This window comes from Engraulis encrasicolus, chromosome 15 (genome assembly GCF_034702125.1).
Source record: "Engraulis encrasicolus isolate BLACKSEA-1 chromosome 15, IST_EnEncr_1.0, whole genome shotgun sequence".
NCBI classification, from domain to species: Eukaryota; Metazoa; Chordata; class Actinopteri; order Clupeiformes; family Engraulidae; genus Engraulis; species Engraulis encrasicolus.
The window spans coordinates 23,691,753-23,717,971 of NC_085871.1; the positions used below are offsets into that span (position 1 = coordinate 23,691,753).

General features: G+C 43.2%; 2 protein-coding genes across 2 annotated transcripts in view; both read right to left on the reverse strand.

Annotated features, from left to right (window-relative positions):
* lrp6 (low density lipoprotein receptor-related protein 6) overlaps nt 1-6,487 on the reverse strand; it is a 117,012-nt gene extending 110,525 nt beyond the window's left edge. Inside the window, exons 1-2 of the mRNA XM_063217242.1 lie at nt 5,993-6,487; nt 522-960 (exon numbers count right to left, since the gene is read on the reverse strand). Of these exons, the coding sequence (XP_063073312.1) occupies nt 522-960; nt 5,993-6,047 (494 nt within the window). The 5' untranslated portion in view covers nt 6,048-6,487. The remainder of the gene's footprint in view (nt 1-521; nt 961-5,992) is intronic.
* Nucleotides 6,488-15,235: 8,748 nt separating this feature from the next.
* mansc1 (MANSC domain containing 1) lies at nt 15,236-22,685 on the reverse strand. Its single transcript, XM_063217682.1, has 3 exons — nt 22,412-22,685; nt 19,901-20,044; nt 15,236-16,257 (listed from the first exon to the last, which is right to left on the reverse strand). Exons 1-3 carry the CDS (start codon nt 22,683-22,685, stop codon nt 15,236-15,238), a joined length of 1,440 nt encoding a protein of 479 aa, XP_063073752.1.
* Nucleotides 22,686-26,219: the final 3,534 nt, after the last annotated feature.

A 26,219-nucleotide genomic window follows, 5' to 3' on the forward strand; every position in this document is an offset into this window, starting at 1 on the left:
CAGCTACTTTGTTGTTTGCAATGCAATTCTCCATTGACAACTACCCAAGTTGCTAACTGGCTAGCAACTATACTGTACTTTCGAGAAACACAACCCAGAACCACATATCCATATCCATATCCACATCCACCCCTCCAAACCTCCACTCACCCCTCCTACCCACTCTCTCCAAAACAACCCCTTTCCCCAATGCTTTACCCATTGACACCTAAAGCTCCTGCAAAAAAAGGCTGCTGAATGCCTAAGCCCTGTTTAAGAACAGTTGCCCTCAGCGTATAAAAACCTAAATATCTTAGCCTCTGAAGCACATAAAAACATGCAAGAAGTTTCATTTAAATGCCAAGACCTGCATCTTGCATTAGAATGTGTTCATTCAGCTCTAACATTCCAAGATTTTTCGCAAAATTGTCTCAAATCTCATGACCCTGAATGTTGCGCCATGCAGCTCCAGGCGCCAGGGCCAATGTTGCGCAACGCAACATCAAGCTCAATGGGTTAAGTCAATAGCAGCCACTACTCACCCCCTCTCTGGATCCAAGGCAATAGCTCTGGGCTGGTCCAGATCCTGCCAGAACAGAACCTTCCGGAGCGTTCCGTCCAGCTCCGCCACCTCTATCCTATTGGTCTCCGAGTCCGTCCAGTACAGCTTCTTCCCTAGCCAATCGCAGGCCAGGCCGTCGGGCGAGGCCAACCCCGACACCACCGTGACCTGCTGCTGCTGTTGTCCCTGCTGTTGTCCCGCCCCCGAGGACCCAGCGGTGGCGGCTGATTGGTTGAAAACGGTGCGCTTGATGGCCTCCTCGCTGACGTCGCTCCAATAGATGAAGCCGGCGCTGTAGACATAGTCCACCGCGGCCGCGTCCTCCAGGCCCCCCACCACCACTGTGGCGTTGGCCCGCGCCGCCCCCGCGTCCACCACGCGCAGGTCCCGCCGGTTGGCGTACAGCAGCAGGGGCGTACCTAAGACAGTGGATTATCAGAGTTAAGATTTTAGACAACGAACGGACAGAACGCACATCACAAAATACATAGTACATTATACACACACAAAGACTTCACAAAACACGCATCCAACACGCACAGGGCCCACCGGTTGGTGTACAGGGGGGAATGGGGTACCCTTCATAATACTTAAAAAAGAGGCTGAGCATCGGATCAGACGTGACTTCACATACACAAAAACACGTCACACTTCAAGGGGGTTCCAAAGGGGGCAACATCAGAGCTAGGCATATTACGTAATAATACTTTTCTAAAGCACACTTCCAGTTAACGCAGGTCCCGCAGGTTGGTGTAAGCTTACAGGAATAGCAGTTAAAGTAAGTATGGTGAAACAAGCTAACTAACCATACTGATCTAAAACATATTTTCACTAATGGCAAATATTTGGTTTATTCCAAAACTGTGTATTGTGGTTTCCTCCATTGATCGTATTAATTGATTGCTGCCGTCTTTGCTGAACTTTGGATATTGCTGTGTATATCCTCTTTTGTAACTACATCTCCTAAAATGCAATGTGGTGTAGAGAGCAAGCAATCTAACTTTTCTACAACCCCCTCTCCCAAACGGTTAGTACTGTTTGTGCAAGAGAGTTTGTAGCCCTTGAGGCTGCCTGACTCAACCTGAGATTTTTCTTCGAGGCAATGCAGCTCTCTTGCACCTATGTGCTGTTGTCTTTCTTTCCCCAAAACTTTGAATACTGCTGTGTATATCCTCTTTTGTAACATCATCTCATAAATGAGTGTTGTGGAGAGCAAGCAATCTAACTTCCGCACTCCACCCACCCACCGGTTAGTACCGTTTGTGCAAGATAGTTTGCACCATTGAGGCTACCTGACTCAACTCAACCTTATGGCTTTCAGGCCGACCAGAGCGAAGCCGGTGCCGGTGCTCGCACTAGTTACGTTCGGCACTCAAGTGCTTATCTGCGAACCGCCCGTGTTCATACCGGGATCTGAACTTTTTCCGCACGTGACTGTGTTACCCGGATGAACCTGCTGACGACCACGCTGTCGTCACGGTTCGCAGAGAAAAACCTGGCATTTTGCGGTTCGCATTGCGAACCAATTTTCCGGTTCGCGAACGCAAATATCTGTGGCGTGAACACGACGGTCGGTTCGCGATTAGGTGCGGGAACGGGCTCCAGCACGGTTCTCAGTCGGCCTGAATGCGCTACCTGAGACTTTTCTTGGAGGCAGGCAAAGCAGCTAGCTCTCTTGCACCTATGTGCTGTTGTCTTTCTTTCCCCAAAACTTTGAATACTGCTGTGTATATCCTCTTTTGTAACATCATCTCATAAATTAGTGTTGTAGACTACCCCACCGGTTAGTATCGTTTATACAAGAGAGTTTGCACCATTGAGGCTACCTGACTCAATGCAGCTAGCTCTTGCACCTATGTGCCATGTCGAGGCTCAACCTAGGGCCCTACCAACCACACAATCAAAGCAGCCACCAAAGCCGCATAGCAGCGGAGACGAGGTGCATTTCCTGAAACCGTGTTTAGCAGCAACCACTGTGGTCGTCATGGGGAAACAACCATTTAGAAACACTCTCGACATGGTGGTTACTCAGTGCCCCCTTTTTTTTTCCTTTTTTTTTAAATGGAAGTTTAACTTGTGGCAAACAACTTCAAATGAGCATAAGGGTCAGGGCTAATGGTACTCTGAAATTCCATATTGAAGAGTTTGAAAATAATATTGACAATGCAACAGACAATAAACTGCCAAACAGGCATCTCTGTGCTGTGCAAAATACATGCCCCCTCCCTCCCAAGACTCTGATGTAGCCTAGCTAAAATAGCATTATCCTTTTCAGCCTCGTTTCTTCAGTGTGAGAGTAACTTGAATTGAAAGTGAGGTGAACACCTTGAGTTTTTTCAGGCACACTGCCAGGATTGCAAACACACACACACACAGTGATAACACTGAGCCACAAGACCCCTAGAGGGAGGGGAGAGCGAGAGCCTAGGTGCAGACTTTATGGTTTGTAGGTGTCAAGACTTTTCAAAAAAGTTGGTTCTGAGCCAAAACACCAAATTTGACACATTAACCCCCACAAACCTGTGTGTGTGTGTGTGTGTGTGTGTGTGTGTGTGTGTGTGTGTGTGTGTGTGTGTGTGTGTGTGTGTGTCCATCAAGGTCAACCCCAAGCTTAATTGCAATGATTCCAACTAAAAAAAAGATGGGGTGAAGGAAGAAAAAAAAGAGGGAAAAAAACATGGGGAATTTCCTTCTGCAAATATTTACAAACGCACAGAACACCGAGAGCGCTGCCTGAAGTCACTCCAAGAGCCCTCCGCCACCTAGCCAAAAGTAAACAGAGTGAAAATTGCATTTTCAGGAGGGAAAGGCAGCCACTTAATATTTTGCCTTCTTTATGTCCCTTTTGGTGTGCATGTCCAAACGCCGCGTCAAGTCAAGTGGGCGCTCGGCTCACTCTGCGAGACGCTAATATTAGGGAACTCACACACACACTGACTTCTTGGAAGTTCCTGCTACTTTTACGTAGTTTCCTCCTGGGGGGGATGGATTCTTTTCCAGACACTTCCTAAACCCACATATAGAATTTTACTGCAACGCTTCCCTCCCATCCCTCTCAACCTTTTTTTGTTCTGCCATTTCGTCACACCGTCTCACACTTGCTCTGTCTCTCTCCATGTCTACCCCGTTGTGACTGCTCTTTCTTTGCTATCGTTACATTTTTCCATGTACCCCCTGAAGTGTGCGAGCACCCCTAATGCAGGGGTGGGGAGCCCTTTTCATTTGAGGGGCCACTTCAAATTCTTCCGAGGACCGTAAACGTCCTCTGAGGACCATACCATGAAGACAAACCAGGATTTCCCCCTGCACTTTAAGCCTATATTGAAGGCAGCCACCTTTTAAACAGACCCCACCTTCTCTAGGTCCCCTGAATATAGCTTAATTCTATTGCAAATGGAATTTCTACGATTCCTTTAAAAAAATTCATATTTCATGTGAAGCTGCATAACATTAAAATGATGTAAGGGGCCGGAAAAACGGCTTCAAGGGCCACAAACGGCCCTCGAGACATAGGTTCCTCACCCCTGCCCTAATGGTAGGCACACGTGCCCCTGGAGGGGAACCACTGCTCTACTGGGGTGGGTTTCTCGAAAGCGTAGTTGTTAGCCAGGTAGCAACTTCGGTAGTTGCCAATGGGAAATTGCATTGCAAACAACACAGTAGCTAATGTAGTTAGCAACTGTAGTTTCAAGAAATACACCCCTGGACTGCCACTGCTCTACTGGACTGCCTGATTCCTTCAGAGTGCCCTCGTATGGCCACCGGCTGGTGTTGGGACGTCCTCAATCATAGGTTACACATCAATGCATCTCTGCTGACTGAATGTGGCAACCAGATGTGGACGGCAGCTTATCAGTGGGAAGACGTATAGCATGATTACTCTTCAATGATCACACATATGTTGAACTCTAAATGTTCTATATATAATATGGGTCAATAACTTTTTTTGGGGGGGGGGGGGCTCAGACGTCAGGTGGTACAACCACAGCTAATGCCCATACATTAATTAATAATTGGTCTGCTTCTTAGATGATCCACAACAAACAAAATAATCATTTAATCCATACAATAGCGGTATTAACTGTGGTTGCACACCTAGATGTGTGCTATTGCTAAAACGTCACTGACTCATCTATGCCTGAAGTTAGACTTTGACTGATTCACAAGACATCCCCAGTGCATACTAGATGGAGAATACATACAGTTGTGACAGTTGCTTTACTTTCTATGCACACAAATTGCTGGTGTTAATTTTGTTTGTTTTGCTTTGAACAAGTTTCTCAGACATGTCTCACTTTGGAAGTTCAACTAAGTTTCATTTCTTGTCTTGCACTCATGCACTTTGAAGAAATATGTTAAGACCAGCTTGTTTGAAGGGCTATCATATGTCTAACAATGGCGAAACTCTTTGATACCATGCATATGACATTAGACACTTAGGATCCCCCTTAACCAAGTTATTCATATAAACCAGCAGCATTCTAAAATAGTTTGAAATAGGACATTTTAAATGCTTGGCACATAACTGATTATATTTTTTTTTTTAAAGAAATGAGGCTGACTAAAAGAAAATGAGCCTACAGACCATGTATTACGAACGAAATACCAACAAAGTAAGATACATCGACCATCTTAACTCTAAACAGTGTACAACTTTGACATTGGATTAACAACTCTGTGGCTGAGCCAGAGCGTTCTGCAAGTATGAGAAAAGTGTGTTCCAGAACGTATTCGCAGGCTATGTGCGCTCCTGGACGCACGCAACTGGGGGAAATTCGCAGTGATTGCAACAAAGTTACAAAAGCCACGCCATCCTTTCACCTCAGAACAAACCAAAGATTCCCATGCCATTCTACACTAACGTAAACTTCTTTGGAGACAGAACACTCTGGGAAATGTCTAACAAAGAATGTAGCAACGTTGCCCAAATTTAACTCAACAGGCAAATCTGCTCCCTTTAAAGCGTAGTTCGAGGTAAAATCCATAGGGACTTCGCATTGTTTCGTTCCTCAAGTTGTCTGCTAAGGGAAGCTAGCCACCAAGTCAATGGCAAGATTACACAATGGCTCAAATTACAACCAATACGAGATTAAACTTCCACTGGAGAAGACAAGATTTTGAAGCGCATACGCTTAATGAAAACATACGACAAAGGGTAAAGCAATAGTGACAAAATCAAAGGCAAAATGGAAACTGATTTGTTAGCTTGATGCATGCACTCCAACTAGCAAACAGTACCCCATAGCTGGTTAGCCACAGCTCGCTGCTAATAATAGCTATATTGGGTTCTCAGTGTATTTCGTAGAGTAGCAATGGCTTGCCAGCAACCATGCAACCCTGCGAGAAAGGCCCGCTTTGTTTATACGCCACACGTTTTGCAAAACACTTTCTTGTTGTGAGCGAGGCACCAAATTAACTTTTTACGGGAACAACGCAAAGATCAAAACTCACCTCGTATTAGCAAACAAAAACTACACAACAACAGACTCCGTAGCACGGCGCCCATCTTTCCCCCTTTTTCTTGCCCCTACTGCTCCTCTTCAGCGTAGGGGTTGCATGTCTGTCTTTCTATACGTTCGGAGTTAATGAGTGTTACAGTATTTACGTTTGGGCCGGCAACCATCTAACTATAATATTCCACTCGACTCCATTCTTCACTGGTTCCAAGGCTCGGTGGCGCTACGATTCCAAAGAGCTCTCATTCTGGTGCCTGAGCGCAACAACACGCTGCTACTCGATCCGTCTCCTTCCGCTGGGAGGAAAAATGCCAACCCTCCCCCCTTTCCCTGATTCCCTCTCCGCTTCTTTCTCTGAAAACACTCTACTGCCGGCTATTGTTATAGTTGATTACACGCGCACTGCTTTGAGCGTTGGCGAAACAACACAATTCCAAGATGATCCCAGAAAAATAGCCACGGCTTCCACGGCCAACACCTCGGAATTCAAAATGGGGGAAATGCGGGCTTCTTCAACAATTGTTTAGGAGCATAAAAACACATTCCAGCGGGACTAGTTTCTCACGGCGTAGGTACTTCGGTTGAGGACACCATACCCCTGTGACCCTACATCTAGCTGCACTGCTTGGCAGAAGCAGGCGAGATGAGCAGACGCTCACACGTGAAGTGTAGCCCGTTATCAGACTGCATTCTTCATGGCTATTCAATGGGGAAAAGATTGGCTTGATAGAACATTTTTTGAAACGCGCCACAGTGGTTACCTTGTCAAGTTTAAAAAAAAACTGATTTGAAGCGCTATGTCTGAAATTGACTTTGTAATGTTTTATTATTTTTGCCTACTGCTTCTCAAATACACAGATTTCAAGTCAAGTCAAGTCAAGTGTAGGCTACTTTATTGTCAAAAATCTATGTAACAGGGTTACACACACGCGCGCGCACGCACACACACACACACGCACGCACACACACACACACACACACACACACACACACACACACACACACACACACACACACACACACACACACGCACGCACGCACACACACACACACAACTAACCCGTACATATGCCTACATTAATTTACGATTCTTTCTCTGACAAATTCATTCACAACATACACACAGACAATACACAATCACACATGTGCATTGTCATGCCATGACATGTTGGCTATTGCAAATGTTGCTGGTTCAATATGATCACCACTACTCTATTGTAGGCCTATACAGTAACACCACTGTGTTTAGTATTAAATGTATCATTCTCTATGCTACCTGATACAGGGGATATGATCAGAGAACTATAGGAACTTTGTTGTGATGCTGCAGTGGTGGGTGGGAAATAACGTTAGCCTGACAAGCCAGACCCTCTCTACGAATGGAATAAGTAAGCCTCGAGATCAAGAGTCTGGCTTGCCAGGCTAGGGTAACATGTTCTAGCCCAGTGGTTCATAACCTTTTTTTCTTAAAGCACCCCCTATCCTGTGCCCAAGACAAGCTGCGCACCCCAAACCCAAATTTGTACACTTGTATATGCACTGAAAAAAATATTAACTAGATTAACTAGAAGCACTCAGAGAGCGCAGACCTCCGCCAAGGAAGCTGCTTGATAGAACATTTGACAATGTTTCGCCATATTTTAAGTCTTTCTACCCTCTTTTTGTGGAGTTACAAACTGCAATGTTTTGCCCTACAATTCAATTTGTGGTCACTGGGGGCATCTAGATTTATTGGCCAGCAATGATGAAGAATCTTTAAAAAGGTCCTGTCCTGGTTCCGGTTCGTGATTCGTATCACCACCAGAATTTAATCGCTTGTTCCTTGGGTCATTACTAACAACTCCACAAAGTTTCGTCCAAATCCATTGATTAGTTTTTGAATTATGCTGCAGACAAACAGACAGACAAACAAACAGACAGACAGACAAACCAACACGACCGAAAATACTACCTCCTTGGCGGAGGTAATTATAATATGATTATTGCTATGTTATGAGATGTTAATCCATACCTTAATGACTCTACATGGGGACCAAAACAAGTTTTACATTTTGCTTTGATTTGGTCAACTAATTATAGTGTTTGCTAAAGGAATTTTGGTCTCAACCTCAACACAAACAAAATTCTGCGTACCCCCTGAAATCTATGGTGCAACCCCAGCGGGTGCCCACACCCCAGGTTAAGAGCCACTGGTCTAGCCCAACAGTGGTCCCCTGGGCCCGGTAGGCCTCTTCAGTAATCCACCACCCCCGTATGCTGTGAGGAAAATATCGGTGAGCAGAGACAGAGTAGAGAAGTGTGTCTAACTTCCTCTGCCCTTTCACCCACTGAATGCATCCCTGTTCATGGCACATATCTCACATCCCTGTTTCATCACATTGACACATGAACATATGACATTCCCTTTGTATATAAATCAGGGATGGGTAGCCTTTTTCATTCCAGGGGCCACTTCCAATTCCTCCAAGGGCCGTAAACATGCTCCAAGGGCCGCACGGTGCACACAAACCAGGATTTCCCCCTGCAGTATAGGCCTTTATTGAAGTCAGGCTCGATATTGATGATTGAAGTTTTATTCAACATCTTGCAAAAACACAATTCATTCTCTCATTTGCAATCGAGATATTAAAGGGGATTAATTATTACTTTATTATTTAATTATGAATTAGTTCATATTTTGGGCGAATGTGAACTAAACACACTATTTACTGCCTGATGAACAAGCAAAAAAATGTGTGAACTGAGCTTTAAGCTAGTTCTTTTAGAAAGTGAAGTTTTCCAACACAGCCTTTAGAAGAGTAGGCTATAGGAGAGGCCCTACCGTGGCTGATATGGCTCGTTTACTACACGGCCAACCCGGGTTCGATTTCCGGCCCAGGTTCTTTCCAGCCCTTCCACCTCTCTCTCTACCGACTCGCTTCCTGTCTCTACTTCACCGTCCTGTCTGAGAAAAACAATAGTCTTGCAAAGCCCCAAAAATACTTGAAAAAAGAAGACTATAGGAGAATGAATGGTGTTCAATGGAAAGTCATGCCCATTTAGGAGACCAGACTTGGTTCCACTTTGTTGCATTGGTGATGCGTGCTACAACTTATCTTGGGCTACCATATTTAAAAAGAAACTTTGCTAAGAGGCAAGTAAGCCATTCTTGTACAGGAGCAGGGCTATAAATTAACACCAGCCAAATGCTGGTGAAATTTCAGTTTGCCTGGTTGAAAAGACCAACTTACTAGCCACTTAGACCCATTAGTGAGCATGGGTTTGGCTAGTAAGATTAACATATAATTGCCAATTTGACTGATGGTGAAAAAAGTTAGATTAGAGCCAATATTGTACAGGACTCTGCAAGGCCTCTGTCTGACCATTTGAGATAACATGAACAGAAAAAGAACAAAGAACCGTAGTAGGTGACATTTAGTCAAACTCCAATGCCATGGCATCTTTAAAGTCGTTTTTCTCAATTCCAATCAACCTTTCTGCACAAGACTGTTCCTGCAAAATTATAGATAGCGACATAAATAACAATGCCCACATTTTTAAAATTATTGTTGTTGTTGTTATTATTACTTTATTACAATCTCAGGTTTAAGTGGAGTACATACACAAAGACACATGCACATACACACATACTTGTGTGTGTGTGCCCACGCTACTTAACCCTGTTGATGTGGACTGTTGATGATTTTGGTCTGGTCCTTTCTTCAGTGTAGTGGTATCAATCCTCATGCCACTATAGCTGACCTCTCTGAATCAGATTTACACAGTCATTTTGAATGTTGTCAAAATAGCTTGTATACCGTAATACTGCAGATGGCTAAAAGTGTCGTCACAGGCTTCATTGACTCTCAATGCCTGGCACACTGGTCGTCGCTGAAAATGCCCGGCCTGGTATTTTGCCCCAGTACAGCCATACTCCCTCCCGTAAATGCTTAATGATTCCAGGGCCAAGAAAGTACCAAGAGGCAAGATAAATACACAGTCGAAGGATTGGACTGCTTAGAGACTGTCAGCCAAAAAACGGAAACTCTCTCGGTGGTCTAAGATAAAACAGTCATAGTTTGCTTCCCAATCTCTGATTAATGCGTGCTTAGAGTTGCGTAACATCCACATGTAGCCTATTAAGGCCTCTTGAATGCATGAGAACTCAGTTTACACTTTCAAACGGCCAAGTTTTTTTCACTTTATACGTGAAGCTGAAAAAGGAATGAGCTTGTTGGAATAAAAAAAGTAGCATGCAGTGCTTTGGAATGTGATTCCAAAGGAGTGATTCTACATGAACAGGGCAATGATTTTATGTGCATAAATAAAAAGAAAAGAAGTAATCATTTTCCTTGCAAGGTTTTCTTTATTTAGTAAATCAAATGAATAGCAACACTTCACAAAACAAGACCAAACTATTTACCATCCACATGTACCAAGATCTTAGAAAATATTAAAAGCAATACAATAAAGAAATAATTACTTCGGCTAGTTAGTTTTTGTGCAAGTGTTACACACAGCCTGGGTTGCATCCTGCACCACACCAAGCCATACCAAATTTCATAACTACTTTTTTTGCTGAGTGGCGTCTGACACCTGGTGGTGGAATGTAGCATTACATCTAGCCACAACAAATTATCCTTAAATCAATCTCTCTCTCTCTCTCTCTCTCTCTCTCTCTCTCTCTCTCTCTCTCTCTCTCTCTCTCTCTCTCTCTAACATATTTTGAAAAAATGTACAATCCGTAATCTATGAAAATGAAAACAATCTTCAATAAATACTCAAACAAAAGGAGTGCCAAAAATGTGAAGCTTACGAAGAAAAACAGACAAATCAATTTTAAATGTGGCATACATACAACAAAACGGACCCCTGCCCATCATTGTGTCTCATTCATGGTGAAGGATACTAGTGTTAAACTTGTGAAAAGTGGTCACAACAGTAAGCAAAACACACTGTGCTCCCTGCTCATGGGTTGAAAGACTGAAACTGAAATGTGCCATACTGTGGGATCACAGTGATTGATGGGACTTTATTATTATTATTTTTTTAAAGAAACGTAAAGGATGTTGTTGAGGCATGTAAAGTGTGGACAGTCAGAAAAGGGTCACACTGTGTGCGTTTCAATATGCAACTTTGAGTTCTCCACTTGTGCTTGTGGCCTCATACCAGGAAGTAATACATCATGATGACATCACTGACAACAGCATTACATTTCAATATCTTGTAAAAGCTAAATTATAAAGTCATTTTCTCATTTGCAAACTGGATGGTGAATGAAGAATAGTCCCCCAAAAAACTGAATTGTTTTCTCCACGGAGGCGGGGCATCAGCAAAACGTGAGGCCACAAGCACAAGTGGAAGACGCAAGGTCGCATATTGGAATGCACTCCTTGTGTTTAGGGCTGACACCACAGATATGGTACTGATTTATAATGCGGGTTTTGGTGCCAGAGACATGCAGTGAGTGCGTTTCATTTGCCATCATCTCTACATTCAGTCACTGTGCAAAGTCTTGCCCATAACTTGATTAATTTTTTTCATTATTATTATTGTTTATTTATTTAAATAAAGCAGTGCATATCGCGTCATCATTTTTATTTTTATGTTTTTCTTTTCTTTCAGTCTAAATTTAGGCTTCCTGAGTTTGAGGTATTGCTTTTTATTTCTCCCCCCTATCCATCGTTCTCTCGTTTACATTACCATTTTACAGTCTTGATTTTTTTTTATTTTAAAATCTCCCTCAGAGTTAAGTGGTCAGATGTTTCTTTGATAGCCTTCGTCAGTGAAGGATACAGTGTTGTAATAAAAACAAAAACAAAAATACAGCAGTGCCATTTTTATCATTATCAACAGTAAAACAATCAAGTAGTGAAAAACAGAGTAAGATTAGAAGAGTCCTTTCTCATCGGCTGGAGTAAATAGTATCTTTGCAATTATATGGAAACATTTTGATTGGTTTCTTCTTCCATTTCAGTTTCAATCTGAGTCTCATTTTTTCCACTGTTTGCTCTCGAGATCCCTAAGTAACACAAAGCAAATTGTGGTCGTAGTTTGAGAAAGGACGGACGGACAGACTCTCTGCCTTCTCTCACAATCCCTCTTGTTTCAATCATTTTGTATTCCATTTTGATGCCCCAAAGAGCCAAGAGAAATGTAATGATCACTGTAGTTAGTGGTAGTGGTCGTTCGAGTGACTGTCTTACACTTCTCGTTTCCAGCATTGGTCCAGTTTGGAGGAACAGACTCACTCTTCTCAATCCCAGCGGTAGATATTCATTTCGTCATGTCTACCTGCATTACCTTGTACAGTCTTTATTTATATTTTAAAAACCTCATTCGAAAATAAGTGGTCAGATGATTCATAAAGGGTCTTCATTTACTGACTGAAGGAGATGTCAGTGAAAGATTCTCATTCATCCGGTGTTCTCATTCATCCATGTTATCCAAAGAGTTTAGTTGTACAAACCCCAACTCCGATGAAGTTGGGACGTTTGGTAAACAGTGAATAAAATCAAAATGCTATCATTTTCAAAACATTCAATCTATTCATTAGATGGAGAATAGTGAAAAGACAACATATTAAGTGTTAAAACTGAGAAAAAATATTGTTTTGGGGGACATATGTACTCATTTCTAATTTGATAAATCCAACACGTCTCAAAAGAGTTGGGACGGGGACAATAAATGGCAGCAAATGTCGAGGAAGACTAAAAACAAAACAAAAGACAACACTTAACAGTTAAATACATTAACCGATGAGATGATTTTATATAAAAAACAGTGTTAATTCCTATCTTGGACATGATTTCACCAGCTTAAATGGTGGGTGTATTCCTTGTCATGTTTTGCAATGTTTTCCTTTCTGTAGTGCTTACAGTGTGACAGGTCTTGACCAAAAACCCACCATTTTATCACCTGCTGGTCCTTATGATGGAGCCAAACTGTTAAAACATAGTAGAGAATGCAATTTGACCTTACTATGTGGCAGTAATCGAAGATCTCCCTTCAAAATATAATGCATGAGTGGCTTTTCATGCTGTTTAAAACCCATTTATACCATTCAGCACTGTATTTAACTCTACAGATGAGTGAGAACATCTTAACCAATGCACTACTGCACCCGCATGCCATCATGGAGGCTGACTTTTGAAGCTAGCACTAACACAAGTTGGATGGTCCATTTTTACTGTAGCACAGGATGTGCAATGCTCTATTATTGTCAAAAAGAATGGACTTCTACAACTTCTGCTGACTTCTGTAAGCAAAGGACAGTTTCCCATGTCTTCTGGGTCTATTTCAAGTGAGCTCAGGTGCTTAGGAGAATGTTACACCCCTGTATCATTTTCATGCATTAAGCATTCTTAATATGGTAAATTTTCAATAGCTCTAGCACTCCAGGAATTAGAGTGAGACTACAGCCAATATATATTTCATGATGTCATGAACCTATACAATGATTTTATTAACAAAAATATGTCTTATATACACTCAATCGTGGTAAATCAAAGGGAATTCAAAAATGTATGTAATAACTATGGTAATTATTCCCTTTGCATCTTTAATTCTGAGTGACTCAGCCTCTCTGTGATGATCTTATACCTGGACACCTATATTGTCCGTCAGTACAATTCATTTTGAAATGTTCTTCTTTGTTGTTTTATCTTATTTGGATTTTTACTAAATTTCACTGATCCCCGTCCCAACTCTTTTGAGACGTGTTGGATTTATCAAACTAGAAATGAGTACATATGTCCCCCAAAACAATATTTTTTCTCGGTTTTAACACTTAATATGTTGTCTTTTCACTATTCTCCATCTAATGAATAGATTGAATGTTTTGAAAATGATAGCATTTTGATTTTATTCACTGTTTACCAAACGTCCCAACTTCATCGGAGTTGGGGTTTGTAAACAGTGATGGGCGACCTGGAGTCATCAGTTTGCAATCCAGTGCCACATATTCCAAATGACCTGGTTTTACCTGTCCAATTCCAACAGGTGATCATTCAACCAACAATACGCATGAACGGCGTGACGTGTGCCATGTGCGTTACGCCCTTTTTTGGGGAGTAGAGCCAATGCAAGTCAATTGGTGGTGTTAGGAAAGAATAAACAAAAGACAATGACTTGTAGACTAGCGTTGTTCACGCTCAACATGCCGAAAACGGTTTGTTTTCCCCCCGAAAAAGGGGCGTAACGCACATTCATGAGCAAAGTACCCAGATGGCCGTCCATGCGTATCACCTGGTGGAATTGGACAGATAAAACCAGGTCCTTTGAAATATGGTTTCCCACCCCAGGCTGGCCATCACTGGTTGTGAGCATCTGAACTTCTTTTTTGGCCTTGAAGATGTTTCGCTCCTCTTTCCATGAAGAGTATTCTGTCTGATATTCCCCCATCCTCCCCCAAGAAAAAAAGCAGAGTTGCCTACAGCTAAACTCCTTTGGCTTGACTGAGGGACACAGCACGTTTGAGGACGGACGGATGGGCAGACAGACGGACTGACATACACTGTGAAAATGTGAAGGTTCCCCAAAGAACCTGCCGCTGGCACATTGGAGGAGCCAAAGGTTGCCCGAGGAACCTAAAAGTTCTTGGAAGAACCCTGAGGTTCCTCAGAGAACCCTTAGAGGTCCTTCCACAGTGACAATCGTTATTTCCCAATGTCAAGTGTATGAGCCTTGGTAGGGTGTCAGCCTTATTAGTCAAGCCCAGTGATTGGATACTCTGCAGAGTTCAACAAAGACTATCCAATCACTGGGCGTGATTACGAAGGCTAATACACCTCGAAGGACACACAATAGACATTGGGAAACGGACAGCGGAAGGGCTCCTCGAAGGCCCTTTAGGGGCTCTTCAATATGCCAGTGTGGAGAACCCCTAAAAGTTCTCTGAGGAAGGAACCTGTTTTAGAAAACCTTGGGGTTCCTCCAAGCACCTATAGCTTTATCTGACAACAGTTGGGGGTCTCTCCAAACAGGGGTCTCTCTCAAACAGGAACCTCTTCATTTTTACAATGTACAGTAGCAGGGCTCTAAATTAACTTTTCAAAATAGCCAGTATATGTCAATCTTACAAGCCAAATACACAATCACTAATGGGTCAAAGTGGCTAGTAGGTTGGTCTTGTTCACCAGCCATACTTAAATTTCACCGGCATTTGGCCGGTTGGCTGGTGTTAATTCAGAGCCCTGTACAGTACGTGCAGACTGACGGGCCTTTCCCCCTCTGTCCCCCTCCGCCTCAGTGTCCTCACTCACACCTCGTAGTGCAGGTCGTTGAGCTCCAGACGCGTGTAGTGTCGCCGGTCGAACGACTCCATGGCCTTGCGGCCGACGATGGCCAGCGCCATGGTGACGAAGGCCAGCCCCACCAGCACCACGGCCACCAGGCTGGTCTTCCAGGCGGCCCGCGACACCGCCGGCTTACCCGAGCCCACAGCTCCAGCACCAGCACCAGCAGCGCCAGCACCGGCGCCTGAAGCAGGGCCCCCAGAACCAAGAACGTTGCGGGCCTCCGCCTTCAGCTCGTACTCCATGGCTGCAAAAGCAGACGTGGTCCTTTCAGTGGTGGGTGCGGGTGTCGTGGTAGTGGTGGTGGTGGTGGTAGTGGTAGTGGTAGTTGTAGTCGGGGGAGTAGTAGTCGTAGTAGTGGTAGGAGTAGTAGTAGTAGTAGTAGTTGGTTCAGTAGTGGTTGGTTCAGTAGTTGTAGTAGTAGTGGTGGTAGTAGTAGTAGTTGTGGTGGGTTTATGCGTTGGTGGTTTGGCTGGTGGTGGCGGTGGCTGCTGTGGAGGATGTCCAGGACGGGGGCGTGGGTGTGGACGCTGCGCTGGCCTGACTGGCTTGGGGGGATGTGGGGGGTGGACCTGGTGTGGACCTGGTGCCGGCGGTGGTGGTGGCGCAGGCTTTTTGGTGGTAGTGGTTGTGGTGGCTTTCGTGGTGGTGGTTGTTGTGGTGGTGGTGGTTGTCGGGGTAGTCGTGGGTGGCTGGGGAGGTTCAGGGTCGGGCGGCATAGTCAGCATGATCAGTGTGGGTGGTTCCGTGGTGGTGGTGGTTGGAGCTGTGGTAGTTGTGGTGGTTGGTGTCGTGGTCGTCGTAGTAGCTGGTGTTGTGGTGGTTGTAGTTGTAGTGGTTGTTGTGGTGGGTGCAGGAGTAGTAGTTGTTGTTGTGGTAGTTGGGGCAGTGGTTGTGGTCGTCGTGGTAGTCGTGGTGGTGGCAATGGTGGTGGGCTTGGCAGGTGGTGGTCTGGGGGTTGCCTTCGCCGGGGGAAGCATGTGGCCTGGAAGAAATGGAAAGGGATATAATCATTTTATTTAGTTAACATTACATCTGGGAGACTGTTCCCAAGTGGTGGAACGGTCTCCCAGAGGCAGCAAGGCATAGTATATCTCTAGCAGCCTTCAAGAGGCAAGTAAAGACTCTCCTCTTTCGTGACTATCAACTACACTAATGCTTGAGCAGCCCTAGCCCCAGGCCAGACTCTTGACATGATGTGTATGTGTGTGTGTGTACTCTACTAAAAAACAAAACAGAAAACTAACCCTTCCTTGCATCTGCACTTGTTCTGTATATTTCCTGTGCACTTTGTATCTGCTAGTGATGTTGACTATGATCATGTCCTCATTTGTGAGTCGCTTTGGTTATAAAGCGTCTGCCAAATGCAATGTAATGTAATAATGTATCTTAGTATAACGTAAAATATCTTTGACATTACATTACCTTGTCTGTGAAAGATTCCAATTAATCTGTCATAATGGTCAAAGGAATGAAAGTCCCATAGCTAACCACTAAACTCTGCCAGAAGGAGCATGCAAACGTTTAGACCACATTTTACTATGTTATGTTACTGTATAATACAAGAGAATTCCTGCCAATTGCAACAAGTGGTTGCATTGCTCGCACTCCCTGTGACCTGTTAGTACCCAACGATGCAGCATTTTTTGTTGTTCAGCACTTTCAGAAACCATGGCCTTTTTAATGGGGGCATGGTTTGTTTACATCTTTAAAAGCCTAAACCTCAGTGGTGTAGTCTACGTAGAACGCGGGTATACGCAGTATACCCACTTCTAAATTTCAGCGATTTCAGTATACCCACTTAAAATTGATTGATCCATTATTTTGAATGGCACAAATATATACAGTATACCCACTTCAAAAAATGCTCAAATATACATTCTACCCACCATAAAAAAGTAGACTACACCACTGCTAAACATGTAAACAAATGTCATCCCAAAATAGATAGCTATGTTGTAAGGCGTCTGCTTATGTGGCATGACTTCTGGGATAATATTTGGAGCATGTTCAGACATCTTTATTTATTTATTTTAAAGTTTAAAATTTAAACCCATTTTAACCTGGAGCGAAATATATGCTGCATGCAGGCTCTTGGAATTTGACATTTTTTTGAACAATCTGGGTATGTTGGAGCTGAACGAACCCATTCTAATGCAATGTGTAGGTGCTAGCTTTTAAATGCAACTTATTTCATGTTTTTATGTGCTTCGGAGGCTGAGATATTTAGGTTTTAAAAGACAGAGAGCACCTTTTCCCAAAAAGGGATTAGGCTAAAATGGGTTCATATAAACTACCAGTAGTGTTTTTAATTGGGGGCTCTACAAAGGTTGGAAGACTTATGATGAGGTAATAGGGGCATTTTTTCAGAAAAAGGTTGAGAACCACTGATATAAACAAACCATGCCCGGCCGCGTTAGAATGGCCAGGATGTCGGAGAGGGCTGAAGAACAAAAAAGATGCAGCGTAGTCAGGTAGTGATAAGTCAAAGGTAGCTAAATACCGTTTACAGTCCACTTAAGTGGGTAATTGTCTATGCTGTGTCCTACATCGCTTTACTATACATGGATGAAAGCACGGACATAAATAATTCTATGCCTGCCCTGCAATAATGACCAAACGTTTAAAAGTGATTATAACTACAAGCAAACATGAAATGTAGCCTGCATTCCAACACCTGATTACAGGTACCATGGGAGCGCTCTCTGCACTGAATTACACATTACCATAACATACTTATGGCCATCCACTGAAGTCAGCGCCTGTGTGGGACGTGTCTTATATTTTATGCATGCGTGCAAGAGAATGATGTGTGAATTTCTGCAACAACGAGGTGTGATACTTTATTATCTGTGTGTGGGGCTGCTGGCATGTACATGCGTGTGAAAGATATGTGTTAGTGTTTTTTTTCCTCTTTTATTTGAATTAATGTGCTTACTATGACACAGGGTGGTACCTATACTCAATACCAACAAAAACATTTTACTGTACATACTTTCAGTTCAGCGATTCAATTCAATTCAATTCAATTCTATTCTATTCTTTTCTTTTCTATTCTGTTCTTTTCTATTCTATTCTATTCTGTAGATAGAACATTTTGGAGGACATTCTTTGAACCTTCTGTTCAAACACCCACAGGACATCCTTATCCTACATGTTTTTTCAAGACCATGCAAGACTAGATTACAGTAGGATAATTCAGGAGTTGGCCTCAACACCGCCACCTACCTACAAAGAGATGTCAGGGTCGGCACCTGCTTATTTAAAGCAAAACCATGCATACAGTCATCTCACTCACTATCAGTTTCTTTTCAACTCAACATGTTGTTTTCAAAATTGCTTCAGGGATGGAGAACACTTGAATTTGCTCTGTCACCTTAGAGTCTCACATGATATATTACTAATTTTAATTCAGCTAAATAAGTGGCACGAAAGTCCAGGGCTCTTTGAAAGCTGACTGACACCCCCTGCAGTCCAAAGGGCATATTGCACTGGTACTGTGTAGTGTAAAGGAGGAGTGGAAAGTGGTTAGTATGCTCTTGCATTTTGACACAATTTGATTTGATACCCCACAGGGTAACAAATTCTTCTTTTATCCCTCAAGACATGAGGGGTCACGGAGGCAATAGACCGAAGGAAATCTCTCTGAGATTCATTCAATCGATGAATTCAGTTAAAACTGTTCGGTAACAAAATGATGGAGCTGAGCTAAGCTTGCTTGCAAGAACGCCCCCCTTCTGTTTTCAAGAGGCTCTTGAAAACTTTTCTTGTGCGAAGAACACCGGCTATTATGCTTATTCAGACCCACTCAATCGCCCTATCCACACCTACCCACATGTAGCATGTTATATTGCACTCTTCTCAGCCGATGTGTTTATGCTGGGCGACTATGTAGTGTATTAAGTAGAATAAGTACCACCAAGGAGAATGCTCCTACTGTATTTTTTTCTCAACAGGGTCTTTACAGCCCCCCAGGGGGCGTTGAGGAACCTAAGGGGGGCATTGACAAAGATACAGTACAGAGGGGGTGGTGCTTAGTTGCCATTGGGGAGCACTAGTCTATTTTATTTCTTATTATTAAGGCGGGCGTTGACAGGATTATGACGAGATCAAGGGGGCACCAACGTATAGTGGTGCCTTCTCCTCACACCTCTCCCAATCCAAACTGTGGTGGAACAAGCTAAAACCATGGCAACCATGCCACAAGAATAGTCATCTTTCAACCTGTCAGTATACTGAAAGCCAAGTGAAAGCCCAACTGGGAAACTCCAACTCCCATGCTCATTGTGACACAGCACTCCACAGCACACAAATGAACTCTGCACACTGAACACAACGAAATTGCATTTATGCCTCACCCGTGCAAGGGGGCAGCCCCCAATGGCACCCCAAGGGAGCAGTGCGGCGGGACGGTACCATGCTCAGGGTACCTCAGTCATGGAGGAGGATGGGGGAGAGCACTGGTTAATTACTACCCCCACCAACCTGGCGGGTTGGGAGTCGAACTTGCAACCTTTGGGCTACAAGTCTGACGCCCTAACCGCTTACCCATGACTGCCCTAAGCATACTACATGTAATGCAATGTAATGGGTATAAGGTCCTTATCCTTTAATTAATGTCTATTTACCTCTGAAAATGTCATATGTGTTGACCTCTTTGGAAGCCATTAGCGGACAGTCCTGTTCCGTTGCACAGTTGAACAGGAAACAGTTTTCTTGGGTGTCTTGGGTTGACTTGCTCGTTTTGAACACCACCATATTGCACTTTAAACCTAATCCAAAAGACAGACAAAAAGACAACAGAGAGCAGACAAAAAGAAGAAAGTCACGGGTTATAGTACATGTCAAAAAAAGACAAGACAGCTGCAGCTAAACAATATTGTACTTTTAACCTAAAAACACCCAAAAGACAGACAAGAAAAAGAGAGAAGCCAAAAAAAAGTCGTAGGTTATAGTACACGTTTGGAAAAAAAAAACGACAGAACAAGCTGCAGCTAAAAATAAACGGCTATTCTCAGCACCGGCCTGCAGAAGTTACGAGTGACAGACAGCGTAAAACTTTTTTGCCCAAAAATGTGTGTAACACAGGGCCGCTGACAGCTTTGGTGGGGCCCGGGGACAAAAACACCTGGAAGGGCCCCAAATCCAATCAATACAATGTAATGAGGATCCAATTCTGGACCCCCTCTCTTCCTGGGCCCGGGACAAGTGACCTCTTTGTCCCCCTCTGTCGGCTTCCCTGTGTGTGACACAGAAGGTCTCTCTCACAGCTCCCAAAAAGAATAAAAGATGGAGGTGACAGGAGCTTTAATGCTATTCTTATTTTGTTTTCTTTTTTCACGGTTTCCTTAGAAGCATTTTTAACATCTAACAAAAAAGCACCTTCTGATGATGATTATTTCAGTGACAGTGTGTATAAATAAACAATTTGTAGCTGTTTGTCGAATTTTTAGTTGAAGTCGATGGGTCTGAAATATGCATTTAAAAGAAGCTACAGCCCGAGGAATCTGGGAGAAAACCAACAGTAACAAACCTCAACCAGATATGATTGATATGGTAGAGATGGTTACGTTTACATGAGACATTTCATTTAGAATGAACTCACTTTAATTCTGAATAAAGCTTAATTCCACTTTGAAAACGTCATGTAAACATCTCTTAATCCGTAATTAAAGGAAAGATCAAAGTAAACTCGACGGAACTATTTCATTCTGAATTATTAATTCTTCATGTAAATGTAAACATGCATCATGTAAACGTAGTGAATATGATGTCAGGTTCTCTAAACTGCCACCATATATGCGGCCATGTCCCTTTGAGTAGTGGGGGTTTGGAATGGAGTTCTATGGGAAGGTACAGTTAGCACAGTGATTCTCAAAGTGTAGTCCGGGGACCACTGGTGGTCCGCAACAGCACTCAGGTGGTCCGCGAGGAGATTTCTACTTTTCCAAGACGAGCTACATAGCAGTAGGCTATATCTGTAACATAATTACAAAGCTAAACATAGCTGAAGTATTATTTTCACCACAATAAGGCACGCTTGTAAGGTGAATAAAAAGTGAGAGATCTTCAACGAAATTAGCAATGTCAAATTAGCACCCCTCAACTGTCACTTCAGTTAACAGGTGGTACCTGAACATTTTTAGGGGGGACAAAGTGGTAATTTAGCAGTACCTTCCCATAGAATTCCATTCCAACCCCCCACTACTCTCCCAAAGGGGCATGACAGCTTCATGGTGGCAGCTTAGAACCTGACGTCATATTCACTACCTTTACATGATGTTTTTAATTCCGAATTAATAATTAAAAATTAAATTGTTCCGTCGAGTTTGAACTTGCAACCCTACGATTACATTGCAGCAGATCAACAACCAATTACTAATTCATTTATGGGTATTAGATACCGTTAGATGCCCATAACCATATGCCACTTGATAAACACCGTTTATCACCTGACCTTTATTAAGACCTCCAGCAGGCATGGCCGTCCATGCTGAGAGCTGTCATCTTCATAATCTTTATCTCATGCCGATGTCAAGCCCTTCTCCTCACACGATACAATACGATACGATTATACTTTATTGTCAGTTTACATTTAAAGTGTGTTGCTCAGGGATGCAAAATGAATTTCAGACAGGACATACCTGTACACATAACATCACATCACAAGACTATTGCACAACTGACAAAAATCAAAAGACACAGGCCTATACAGACACACATGCATACATGGGTGGTTGACGTTTAAGGGCGTAACACAATTAAAAAAAAAAATTGATGGAAAAAATAGTCTGATGAAGAGCGACTAGCTCGAAAGCGCTCACTTGAGAAAAATATAAAAAAGCAACACGGGAGCAGTGTGCGGACATTCTTCTTTGTTCTTCTCATCTAAGACTAATACGAAACATAATGTACAACATTTTCTTTCATTGACATTTGGTTTTAAAGGAAAAATAACAGTTTTGTAGGTTTTTAACCAATGTTACGAAAAAAACAAGGCATCACGTCACCCACCCACCATCCACATACATTACATATAACCCGCATAACTTGAAGAGATTACCAACATGGAGTGATAACCCAATGCAGTCTTACGACTGATTTAGCCAAACAATTGATTGATGTATGAAGGCTCATACCTGGTTTGACCTCCTGCGAGCAGCAGGAGAGGATGCAGTCCTTCTCCAAGGCCATGACGCGAGCCTCCATGGTGGTGCCCGGCCTGGTGAGGGCTACCCTCACGTCCACGATGACATCGCGGTGCTGCCGGGAGTAGCACGTCTCCTTGTCCATCGCTTCGACGGGAGAAGAAGCGATACACAGGACCACCACCAGGGCGGTGATGAGGAGCGACTGCTGTTGTGTCCATGTCCGTCTGGACCAGGAGAGGCGGCTGACGAGGCTCTGAGACATGGCTCTAGCTGGGTGGATGGGGGGGATGGGTGAATGAATGAATGGGGGGGTGAGGGAGGACTCTCTAGCTATTCACGGGACCTCAGGCAGGGCCTCAAGGCAGGTGGTAGATCGCAGGGAGATCTGTAAGGGGAGTCACATGAGAAATACCATTGTGAGGAATAATGACATGGGCGCAATTTTAGGTGTGGATGGTAGGAACATGTCCATGCCACTTTTGAGATTAACCTGCCGTGGCCAAATGGTAGGGCACTCGTCTACCATGCAGCTGACCCGGCTTCAATTCCCGGCCTGGTTCCTTTGCCGGCCATTCCCCGTCTCTCTCTCCCAACTCGCTTCCTGTCACCACCTTCACTGTCCTATCTAAATAAAGTCAAAAAGACCAACAAAAAAAGAAAAAACCTAGCTTATACCCACCACTGTTTTCAAAAATATAATGGAAAGAATCTGTTGACCCAGACAATTTACCATAATGTCCCCACCACTTTTCAAAGCCAAATATACACCTTTGAATAACATCCAATACTACCTGGGGAGTATGCCAAGATAATAATCCAGGTTACGTTAACCTGGAGGTAATGGTAAATCACCCAATCCAAGAGTGTGGAGTCCCTATTTTCTTATATAAATGACAGCTGAGTTTTATAAGAAACGCAACTTTTAGCTTTACAAAACTGCACTATATCATTCATATATGTGCGTGTTAAGTCAGTGGACCACTTAAAACGCCAAATCGTGTTGAAGCATGCGTTGAATCCCTTAATCAACACAAGAGATTCATGCAAGGCTACAGTGCAACAACTTTGATCACCAAATTCATATCCGCCTCTTTACTGGTACAACTCCTAACAATGAGGATAAAAAAACGCCACACATTATTTGAATTTTACTTCTAGCTGTAAGTGAAATAAGGTCACAGAGCAAATAAATGATGCTGTTTTAGTCAGTTATACTTATCAGTTCCTGCTTACCTGATAAGCGGTGACCTGTTTTTGACACGTTATTGCTATGTACTATACCTTCCTGAGTCATGACATGACATGACATGAAACACGTATGAATGATTTCCCACAAGAGTTCATAGTTTGATGTCTGTAATGAGGTCAAAGTTTCATATCATAGTATACCAACATGCCGATTCTTTGAACTTCCAAGCCTTCTATGTTTTCTTTTCAATATATTTTTTGTTTTATGTTTGTCTTTATTTCGAAAAAATAGTGAAGTAATGACAGGAAGCGAGTTGGGAGAGAGAGGCAGGGAAGGGGCGGCAAAGGACCCGAGCCAGATTCGAACCCGGATTGGCCGCATAGTAGACGAGTGCCCTACCATTAAGCCACGGTAGGGTCAGCCTTCAATGTTTTTGTTTCAAAGATGGGCAACCTGGATTCAGAAACTTCAATCCAGTGCCACCACTGACCACACAGGACTGTATTAAGCCAATGTGGTGCCCCTGGGTACTATACCTCACTGGTGCCCCCTTTATAAACAATATTTGTGAAGTTTGTGTCTTGTGGTGCCCCCCCCCACTGGTCAAAAATGGTTGGTGTCCCTGGGCACTGTGCCGCTGGTCCTTATGGATTATCTGGCCCTGCCGCCACATATTCCAACCGACCTGGTTTTACCAGTCCAATTAAGGCAAAAGTGTACAGGTAACCAGGTAATTTGGAATATGTGGCACTGGATGCTAGCTTCGGAATCCAGGTTGTCCACCGCCGCTTGTTATTTTAACCTTTGAGAGTGTAGGTTTTTGAACATTCTATAAAAATAATGTGTTCTATTATAACAATGAGAAGATTCTAAAATTCCAAATTGTATAATGGCACTCAGAATTCTATAGAACTTTCACTGCCCGAACATTCCCGTCACACCGGTGTACAACACTCATGCCTTTATGATCAACAGACATCATTGACTATATTTCAACCTATAGTGAGTTAAGAGGATCACAATATTGCACAGTGCAGTGTGTTTTCCAATAGAAGACAGAACAATACTCCAATAGAAATTGAAATGGCCCACCATTTAGCACTTGTACTGACAAAAAAAGATTTGATCTTTCTCAGTAACTATGAAACTTTCTGGTTGGCAGTAGGCTAATGCAAATCAGAGCAAAGAGGAAATCAAATCAATGGACTCTGAGGAGTAAATCACACATTAACAGACATACAGTACGTACAGTACTTGCACTTGCAGTACAAAGGACATTTTTTTTAAATCACTCACCACACAAAGTCCTAAATTATGTAACATGTACTTCTAGCCACTCGGGAGATGATGATTAGGTTAATTTAGAAGGGCAGTCTATGTTGCGAAACACTGAAGCAGTGCGTCTAATTCTAACGCTCTTTTAGAAGCTATTTTAGAAGTTGGCACAGATGCTGTGTTCATGCAGATGCTGCAGACACACACACACACACACACACACACACACACACACACACACACACACACACACACACACACACACACACACACACACACACACACACACACACACACACACACACAATGTATAAAACTATACAACATCTCAATTCTGAATATTTACACTGCCTAAATAAAGCGGATTGAGTCTACTTTGCTTATTAAATAGTCGTAAAGATATGCTTCTTTGACAAGCCCATTTATAAGGAAACTAGCAGCCAAAGTTGTGTGTCAGTGTCACAAAAATACAACATAGCATGATCCCGCACAATAATAGATTGATAACTCTAGTTGAAAACACTGGCACACACAAACAGTGACAGTTGATTGCCAACACATTGGTTGCCAGGTAGCCTATCCATAAACCTCCTCAAGCACACAACAGTGTCACAGCTGTAGCGTCAGCTGATCCAGAATACAAAGAATAGAATGAAATAATAATATTAAAAATTTGTCTTTACCAGCATATGAAAAAGAGTTGGTTGGCGACGTGGAGGGTCTGGTATGAAGTCCTCTGGGTCAGATAGCCTATCCACAGTGTTCCCTTCTGTCCCGGGGAAGGGACTTTGCCCTGGTCCTAAACACAATTAAGACCATGTTATCGCACATGGAAGATATGAAGACAAGTGAGGTTCATTGGTACTGAGGAAAGGTCGCTCAGCAAGGCGCGTTTTATGGGTTTGTTGTGGTTTTAAGGCTTGAACTCATCTTGCAGCACCTGGAAGAACTGTCTGTGTGTCAGGTGGTATGAAATTTATCTCTGAAAAAATACAGCATTCCAAACACTCAATGAGAAAATTCCCAGAAATTATGGCATTATCTTTGTATAAACACAGATCAATAAATGAAGTTTATGGTTGAAATTGCTAAATAAAGAAGCGGAGGAAGAAACCTAACTAGCATCACCGGTCGCCAAGGCTGCTGTTGCCCGGGGGCTCATGGGAGCTGCGCCTCTCCTCCTTCCCCCTGCAGCTGATGTGAGGCAGCAAAGATGCTGGTGCGCGCCGTCGCTAGGCTACTGAGCATCACACAAAAGTATCCGGAGTAGGCTAAGACCGTGTCGTGATGCAATCTTAATGAAATATGTATCAATTCTTCTCATGGCCTACA

Coding starts and splice junctions, on each gene's coding strand:
- mansc1 (XM_063217682.1), bottom strand. CDS start 22,685: ATGTCTCAGAGCCTCGTCAGCCGCCTCTCCTGGTCCAGACGGACATGG. Junction 20,045..22,411: donor CTCGCAGGAGGTCAAACCAG/GTATGAGCCTTC, acceptor CTTTTGGATTAG/GTTTAAAGTGCAATATGGTG. Junction 16,258..19,900: donor CACATATGACATTTTCAGAG/GTAAATAGACAT, acceptor CATTTCTTCCAG/GCCACATGCTTCCCCCGGCG.